At 36.2% G+C, this 9,719-nt stretch overlaps 1 protein-coding gene across 3 annotated transcripts in view; it reads right to left on the reverse strand.

Annotated features, from left to right (window-relative positions):
- The window catches only part of KSR2 (kinase suppressor of ras 2), a 202,246-nt gene that overhangs the window by 113,431 nt on the left and 79,096 nt on the right, over nt 1–9,719 (reverse strand). Inside the window, exon 5 of one of the 3 annotated variants that reach the window (XM_072415948.1) lies at nt 3,584–3,688. The exons of the other annotated variants lie outside the window; for them this stretch is intronic. Coding sequence (XP_072272049.1) covers nt 3,584–3,688 — 105 coding nt within the window. The remainder of the gene's footprint in view (nt 1–3,583; nt 3,689–9,719) is intronic. 3 annotated transcript variants of the gene reach the window in all.

Below are 9,719 nucleotides of genomic sequence, written 5' to 3' on the forward strand. Positions count from 1 at the left end.
AATTGGCACAGGGTGATCAGAAGGGGATAAATTGGCACAGAGTGATCAGAAGGGGATAAATTGGCACAGGGTGATCAGAAGGGGATGAATTGGCACAGGGTGATCAGAAGGGGATGAATTGGCACAGGGTGATCAGAAGGGGATGAATTGGCACAAGGTGATCAGAAGGGGATAAATTGGCACAGAGTGATCAGAAGGGGATAAGTTGGCACATGAGTGATCAGAAGGGGAAAAATCTTTCAGAATCTTTTTTTTCTAGATTTTCCTCCTTTAAAATTGGGTGCGTCTTATACGCCGGAGCGTCTTATACGCCGAACAATACGGTAGTTCTTTTTCAATCTTTCTATATCAAAAGCTTTCATTAAAACACTTGGTAATCCCACCATAATGGAGCATGTTCAGGGACCTTCTGCTGTAGGGTAAAAACTCACATGCACCCTTGGTGAAGACTACAAAGGAGAATGCCAAATCAAAGTGTGCAGGGATAATCTGCTATAGTCACTATCATTGGCATGCTATATTGGAGTAAATGGAGGGTAGGAAATGGCTGACATAAACCAGAGATGTCAATATGACTATGTTGCAAAAAGGAGATAGAAAAATGTTGAAATGTAAAAATCTGCTAATGTTCATGATACACAATGCTTTGGTAAATTAAATATCCAGCTAGGAGTTTACATCTACGTTATGTATGTTTGTTTATTTCATTTTCCTACAATCCAACAACTCAAAACCAGTCCAATCTTAAAATGGAGCAGGTATCCAAATAACTGCATTTGCACCAAGCCTAAAGAATATTTATGATGTATATAGATCTGAAGGAAATATAATGCACAAAGCATTCATAAACCATGATTAAAATATATCTGCATGATATAATGATACGAGAAAGCCGTGCTTTAATGATTCGCTCAATGAGATTATGTTGCATTTTAATTTCTCCCTCATTACAAAATTCTCACCTTTAGATTTGTTCTTTCATCAGGGACAGAGTAAATTACACTTGTATGATTAAAAGTTCTTTGTTGCTTTCCTTCTTTTTTTGCAATAAATTCTCATTTAAATTCACCAACATGTTTCTGTTTTTTAAAATTCACATTCACATTAAATTAAGAGGAGAAGTCATTCTATGAAAAAGAATACAGCACCATGCAGAAACGTAAACCATTTGATTCAGAAGAACTGCATAATAGAACATCTGTATGAAAGTCTGTGTGCATGCAGCCTTTTTTTTTTATTTTGTTTCTTTTTAAGCATTCTCAATCAAAACCCCACCCATAGACTGGATCACTTCTAAAGCAATTAAAGGATCTCCATTAAGTATGTCTACTAATGGGCAGAAGAGAGTTACACTCTTGCTGCCTCACCATACGTTTTGTGGCCAGCCAGTTTCCAAGCCTGCAAAAGGATCTAGTATTAATATTAGTGGAAACCCCACACTTTTTTCTAGATAAAAGAAAATAAAAACACATAAAACTATCAATGAGCTGCAAATCTATAGCTTTAAAGATAAGAGGCAGTTTTACACATGGGAGAATCTCAGCAAAACTTGATTAAAACCACTAAAATAAGGGAAAGTAGAAAATCAGACCTTGGTAAAAAATGGGCATAGATTGGGAGAATGACCCATCAAATCATTGCTACATATATCCCATAGAGTTATTGCAAGGATAACCTATACATATTGTCCCTGTAAATTCTGGCCTAGGGATCTGGGAATCAGTAAATTATGGCCACAAAAGAGTACATGGCAGTTTTGGAACCATTTAGCCAAAACCTACATTGCAGATAAAATGGTGTTTTGATCCATATCCTGTGCGATTATACACACACAGCTGAACAGAGGCACTGCCCATAAGCATACAAGCCACTAACGGAGAAAACAGTTCAACCACAGCATGTGGTTATATGTATATCAAAACAGATGGTTCAAGGATATCAATGATCATAAATAATGAAAGCTGCATGAGAGACAAGTTGCCCTGGGAAAGCCTTGGGTACATGAACCTGGCAGGGAAGCAAATGCGCCCTGCCTTACACACACTGGCTATGATGCTTTATTGGATATAACATGCAAAGGAATATTACTTAAACTAGACAATCAGAAAATTCTCTGTTCATCTAGGATATAAAATCTGCAAAATGATGCCACATATTTTTATATAATTTTGAAGTGCATAAAAATAGCTAGCATGAAAGATAGGTATCAGAAGGTTATTATACACTATAGAAATTATTGTATCCTTATGTGACCATCTTCTATAAATAAATGGATAGAAGGAAACATTTTCTTTTGTTCTTCAGCCTGGATCAAAAAGGTTACCATTAGAAATCAGTGTGGTTACCATTGCCACTTCAATTTATACTGCAAATTTGGGCATTCCATATCAAAGGGCACCTAATTTCAATGAAATGTGTATGTAGAGTCAAATAACTTCCTCTGGTAAGGATGTTACACTGCTGACTGACACCAGGTTGTGACCCACAACTTAGACAGGACCAGCAAGGTTAGTAGGAACAGGCAAGACTGGGGCAGTGAGAAAAAATCAAGAGCCAACAATGGCCCTGATTTATTAAAGCTCTCTGAGGGTGGAGAGAATACACCTTCATCAGTGAAGCTGGGTCATCCAGCAAACCTGGAATGGATTTCTTAAAAGTAATTTGCTATGCAGGGAGCACAGTGGCTCCGAGGTTTTATCTCTGGCCCTTGCAGCGCTAGGTCCAAGGTTCCAATCTCGGCCAGGACACTATCTGCATGGAGATTGCAGGTTCTTCCTGAGTTTGCGTCAGTTTCTCCTGGATACTCTGGTTTCATTCCACATTCCAAAAACCTGCAGTTTTGTTAATTGGCTTCCCCTTGAAATTGATCTAAGAATGTATTAAAGATTACCATACACACACATATACCATACACAAGACATCATATGACTATGGTAGGGGCATTAGATTATGAACCCCTTTGAGGGACAGCTAGTGACATGAGTATGAACTTCGTAAAGCACTGCGTAATATATCAGCACTATATAAATACTGTGTAATAATAATAATAATAATAATAATATTTGTTAGCAAATGTTTTTAATCCTGGACCAGATTCATTCCAGGTTTGTTAGATCACCCAGCTTCACTGATGAAAGTGTATCCTCTCCAGCCTTGGTGATTTTAAATAAATCAGACCCATAATCGGGTAATGCAGAGGATATGGTCATTAGCCATGGCAGAGGCCAATAGGCAGATAGAAAGGATCAGAAGCCAGGGAGCAGTTGTATGCCAAGCCAAAGGTCAGGGTACAACACAGGAACAACAAGCAGCTCAGGGAAACAAGCTGGTCAAGGAAATATCCTGCACACAGAGCATTAGTTTTATATGCACCTAGAAACATTAATGCGAACGTGTCCTTGCTGGCACCCATTCTCACATACTTGACAGGAGCCTGACAAGTGTGGTAAGAAGGAGAAAGGCACTTTTCCCCTGGTGGGGAGATTTACCCTCTCTATTTGTCCTGATGACCAATGTCACCTATAATATTGATGGGAAATGTAACATTTTGTAGTTGTTTACTGAACAAGAAATGAGAGTATACCTTTCAATAAAACACCTGGTGACAACTGTTGAGCATTTCTCTACATAGACACTTTCTTTACCTTCCCGTTGTGCCCACAAGACAGAAAGTGAAAAGGTATCGTCCCTAATTGATAAAGAAAGACAAAAAATAAATATAAATATATTCTATATAAAGCTTTTAAGCAAAAGAAATATGATAATAAAGGGTGATAAAAAGAAATAAACAGTAAAAGGTCAGCAAACAAATTTTATAAAAATAAAAACAAAATGTATATTTCTGTGTAATTATTGTTTTTTAATGATAATTAGGATATCACATTTTCTAATGCAAGATAAAGAAGACATTTTTAAATCCCTGGAATAAACGACTGTATATTGTTAGCCACACATACACATATATACTATGATTATATTAACCATTTTTTCAGGATTTTAGTCATTTTAAAATATTACACTCATCTCTACAAGTAAATTGATTCAAATTCCATGTAGTAATTACATTCTCTGATCACTTTGAGTCACTGCATGGCAGAGTTCAATGTGACTTCTTGCGGAGACATTAATATCTTAAGAACTGGCTTATTTTCCCGGAAGGTCTGTACAATTGTATTTTCTGACCAGTTGACCTCCAGCTGTCCAGACAGGGTCTATGAATTTCCCTAATGAGCTTTTCATTAGCTCTTCAGGAAAGCAGAATCACAGCTTAAATGGAAAGTATAGTTCTACATTATCTATGGTAATATTTTTAAAATTTAAACTGGTATTAGTAAATGTTCTTATGTTAATCAAAGTTTGTAATTTTTTATGAACACAGAAGCAGCTTTTTTTGCTAATTACATACACAGTTCCTTGCAGTAAAGCACAACGGCTATGTGTTACTGCTCCCTCTCACAACATTTCTCTATGGGTCGACCAGCCCACTGGAAAATGTGCACTACAAGCCTTTTACAACAGGCTTTCTTTTGCATCAGCCACATTTTGTATTCCTATTAAAATCCAAAGTATTGAAAAACCTGCTTTAAGTAAGTCAAATGCAGTTTAAAGGTTGATGAGTCTCACGTCACGTATGTCATTAATGAATTCAGAAGCATCCCAAACCAATTTCAAATGGATGCCATCAACTCAAACCCATAGTCCATCAACACAGGTCCTTACTGTGCAGTTGATAGTCATCTCAATAGTTGTTAAAAACAGTTTAAATGAGCCTAAGAACATTACAGGTGCATCAAAACAAAATATGTTCAGGTGTTGCAGTTAGTTTTCTTTAGGTACAGTTAGTTTTCTTTCCAACATAGAGCAATAGGTGGGAATCTTGGGTCCTCCCTTGCAGAATGCAAAGAGAGAACAGGGATTTTTTCTTGCTGTAGGTGTTTTAGAAAGAAGTATCAAAAAATGTATTCTGGACTGAGTTGGGGGAAGAGGGGTGTAATTTTCCACTACTAGCAAGTGTGCAGTAGACTGCAGGTAGTACTGAAATATTTTGCAATAGCAGAATGCTCAGATTTGCTGTTGATTAGTATAAATTATTGATTAAAAAAACTGTCTCAAACATTAATAAATGCATGCATATGTACCAATGATTTTGTGTGCTTTAAGCTTTTTCCTAATGCAAACAAGACTTTTGTACAAACAAAAACAAGCTACATGCATCCATTAGGATGTAATTCACTAAATTTATGTTCATGTTTTGCCCTTTGTATGATCTTTTGTGACAACACTTAATTTCCTCCTCTCCTCTTCATTCAGAAACAAAGCATCTTTTGATCAAGTACTAGTTTTCTCTGCTAGGATAAACATACTAATGCTTCAGTTGTCATTATAAAGTGATTTGAACTTAGATACTGTACTGGGATCTTTATCTCTATGGGCATTAACTCCATAACAGCTATTTAATGACTGTGATGAGTATAATCAACATCAAGCAGCAGATAAACTCAGTAGGGTTTAAATGACTGCAACAATGTATTTTTATTCATTCACTTCCAAATTCTTATTTTGTGCTACATGTATTCATTTATATGTTCACTCTGCATGCCTAAAAGAACATTTTGTAGACATTATGTCTTGTTTTAGGTTAGCAAGATAATCATTTTCAGAAATAGTATTTGGTGTTCTATCATGCTTGTATAGGCAAGTTGAAGTTACCATGTTCAAAAACAGAAGATTTCATAACAAGGACCCATTGGCCACTGAAAGTTTCTAAAAACAAGTACAATCAATGCATGTATAAGGTCTGTGCACATTTTACAAGCATACACAACTGTTCAAAATACTACTCCACTACAATATTCTGTAAATTACTAGCTCTGTACAGAACTTTAGAGCCTTGGTCACAATATAATGCATTCAGTGGCTGTGAATTATATCGTAAAGCGAAGCCACTGGCACTGCTGTCCATTGTGTCGCTGACCCCATTCATGCATGCAGCTTTACATTGTAGCAACACTCTGCATGGTCCACTTAAGTAACTGCCCTCCCTTCTATAAAAATAATGCATGATGGTAATTAAAAAAAAAACAATTTGAGAAATAGTTGTGAAAAAAACACTCAGCTTCCCAGATCTCTAGAGGGCTCATGTGGGAAAAGTGATGCCATTGGATCTTTTCAGGAGATCTTGGTAAAATTGAGGATCCCAATCTCATGAGAACTGGGATCCTGAGCTTTCTGAAGTTCTCTTCATGAGGCTCAGTGGCATCAGCAGCAGGAACCAGCTGAAACCCAGGAGTTACGAAGTATTGTCAAAGCATTCTATTTCAATATGGTATTTTTTTTCCTATTTCAGTGTTCAGCAGGAAGTAGGATGAGTTCCCAGGTGGTGCTTTTGTTTTCTAGAACCATTAAATTGTTATCATATAAGTGCTGCTGGATCTTTCCAATTAGACTGTGGATCAAATCCGTTTCAGGTCTACAAAATGCTTGGGCTGGTGCAAATATGCAAAAAAGTAAAAAAAAATTTTGCTCTTGATCAGCTGTGGTGGCCTCTATATTTATCTCATGACAGATTTATTATAAACAGATTCTTGCTTCCATTTAAAACCTAAAATGTTTCTTATGCCCGTTAATGCCTTGTTGTGCTTATGCAATAATCTACTGCCGACGGGGGAAGCATTCCCTCTGTCTCCTTTTATACATGTCCTTCAAATACCAGACTATACATGCAAAACCCTTCCCTAAAACAAATCCAAGTGGTTAAAATTCCTTTTTTATAGAATTTAGTGGTACAGTGCATTGTGAGATGCTACATGCAGAAACGCAAGGTGGTCTTCTGGTCCAACATTTTCCTTTTATCTTCTCAACATTGTGCCAAAAACAGCACTGCTCCAGGACTGCAAATGAACACCCACAAAAATGCCTATAATCCGTCTTGGATGCCAAGTAATTGAAAATAGGCACCTGGGACTAATTAGGCATTCACCTCTGTAATACCAGTCTGAATATAGTCTTAATCTTCTTGTTGACTGTTGGGAGATTTAACCTAAGAAGGACATGTTGTATATAACATGGAATGTATCTTAACAAACTGCCAACCCACAGTCCACAGTAGACCCACAGTGTTATTGAAAATGCCAAGTTTAAGCTGGTTTTATCCATAAACATTTAAAACCATTGTATAACATTGTAGATAAATGTCACAAGCTTTTACCATTCAAATTTTACTTCTTTGAACACCAAAAGCAATTTTAAGTGTTTGCCCTGAACAGCAAAATTACCAGATTCTCCAAAATTCAATACCTTAAAATCTCTCATAAGACAACTGCAAATATTTTGTTGCAAACAATAATATTATGTCATGATATTAACTGGTTAGGGTATACATTTAAATAACACAATTGCTGCCTTTCCTCATGCAGAAAATAGCATACCTTTAAAGCATCATAATCAAAGCGGTATCCTGCTGCTCTTGTAAGTAGGAGTTCACAGTTTGACTCCCAGCAAATCTTTTTATTTCCACCTCACTCACCCTGTAGCTGCTATTTTCTACTCTCACAATGCTATTCTCTAAAATTCTTCTCAACTGCTCTGTTTATTTCACTATTTCTCATGTCTCACCGTGGAGAACTGACTAGCCCAAAACTGACCTAGCACAATGCACAAGGAGGTTTATTAAGGCTGGCAATTTGCATTCTTTTTACCTAAGGGCATTTGTGGACAGATAACTTTTTAATGAATCTGGTGAATCTACTACTGTTATGATACACAAGTGATCAAACCAAGGGACCAAGCTCTGCATTGCAAGTTTACAAGAAGGATAGAAAAATACATCTGATTCTCTAAATCTATTTGATTTTCTATGGATTATTAACAATAGTTTGAATAATCTGTAATCCAAATAATGTTACATTTACACAAAATAGTACAGGCATATTTAAAGAGGATGATCACTTTCAGATAAAAATGATCACATAACGTGACCAAGAATATGTTGTACTTGTTCACATTGGAAGGCAACAGATTTCTATGTGTTAATGAAGGTCTCTTTTGATCAAGATTGAACCAGCTTATTATCCATTATGAAAGTAAGCAATGTAACCCTAGAGGGATCTTACATTTGTAAAAATATTTTCATTCTGTTTTCAAAATTTCCCACAATATATCTAGAGTTTGTATTCTAGAGTGTACTCTAATATTTCTGTGTGATGTGCCTGAAAAACTACAAATCTTTTGGCAGGTATTTTAGTTAACATATTTGATTTTCAAAATTGTTTAGCTGTTTGCTTTAAGGCTGATTTACCTCTTCAATATCATCTTTGCTTATACCATGATTTCCCTATTCAAATCATATTACAACAGGGTATAAGCTATGAGCACATTATAGTATTTAACATCCCAAGTCCTGGGCCATATGTTTTCTAAGATGATGTACAAAAAACATATCTGATTGATAAATATTATCAATAACTCATATGTGTACTCATTCTATAAATATAGTGCTTAAAGGTAATAAATAATTTCCAATAAAATATATAATACATAGCTCAGCATGCAATGCCAGGTATCTGGGGATCCTCCCCGTGCTGCCAGGTATGAATAAACTCCTGCACGTATAAGCAAAGGTTACGTCATTCTGACCTGGCAAATCAAGATGATCAAAGATCTGGAACCCCGAGGAGGTGAATTTAAATTTAAAATGTGACCAGCCAGGTAAGTTTATTTTATGACAGAAGGTATATCGCTTTAATGAAGGGATATCTGTTATAATGATTAAGTTCGACAGTGAATGATTTATTAATATTACAAATACAATAATATTATTACAAAATGTCCTTTTGTTTCTACTTGGACTAATGAGGACCCTTGCTGCTAAACATGGTACCTTTACTGTAAGAAAATAAGTGACAGGACAGATGTCAGCATCACTTCGTACGCTTCCAAAGGGTTACTGGGAAAAAAAAAGACTTATCTGGTCCAAAACAGCAGCAAATTAGTATGTGAAATGAAAGATGCAGGAAGCAGTTTCTGCATTAGGCTGAAGTATGGGGTCCTGCTTCCCGCACCCATCTCCGCTTATAATTTTTGCTTTAATTAATTCTTGAATCACAGTCCCATCTGTTTGCTAGGATATTTGGGTTTACAGTTTGCATGCAACATTTATTTACAGGCATCCAGTGAAATATTGTTATTTGCTTCTCATATGAGATTGTGCAGGACTTGTGAGCGACACAGACCGGATCTATGCATCCTACTTGCACATGGCCAGGAATCTCTGACTGGAAGTATATTTGTCTTTAGGGTATGGCTGGCTACACACTGTAAATGGCATGTATTTAATTCATGGAAAGACAGGAAGGATTGGTTTTTAATCACATTTGGGTTTTTGGGTGGTGTGGTGATGTACAGAATGAGATTTAAGTATACAATCATTGAGCTGCAACAAAATAACCAATACAATGTAATCAAATATTATCTGCAAATAAGGTAAATAAGGTGTTAAGGTCAAGCGAAGTTTTTAAAAAACAAAAGAAACATATTTCCAGGATGGCATTCCTTTCATCATCCATTTTTTTTGTGGGGGGGGGGTCTACAAACCTAACCAATGGTACAATGAAATGAAAGCTTTGCTAAGAAAATCATTAACAGTTACTACCGTGTTTCCCCGATGATAAGGCAGGGCCATCAAATAAGACAGCCCCCCCTTTTTAGGTAAAAATGAAAAA

Source organism: Pyxicephalus adspersus, chromosome 6, assembly GCF_032062135.1.
Source record: "Pyxicephalus adspersus chromosome 6, UCB_Pads_2.0, whole genome shotgun sequence".
In the NCBI taxonomy this organism is placed as follows: Eukaryota; Metazoa; Chordata; class Amphibia; order Anura; family Pyxicephalidae; genus Pyxicephalus; species Pyxicephalus adspersus.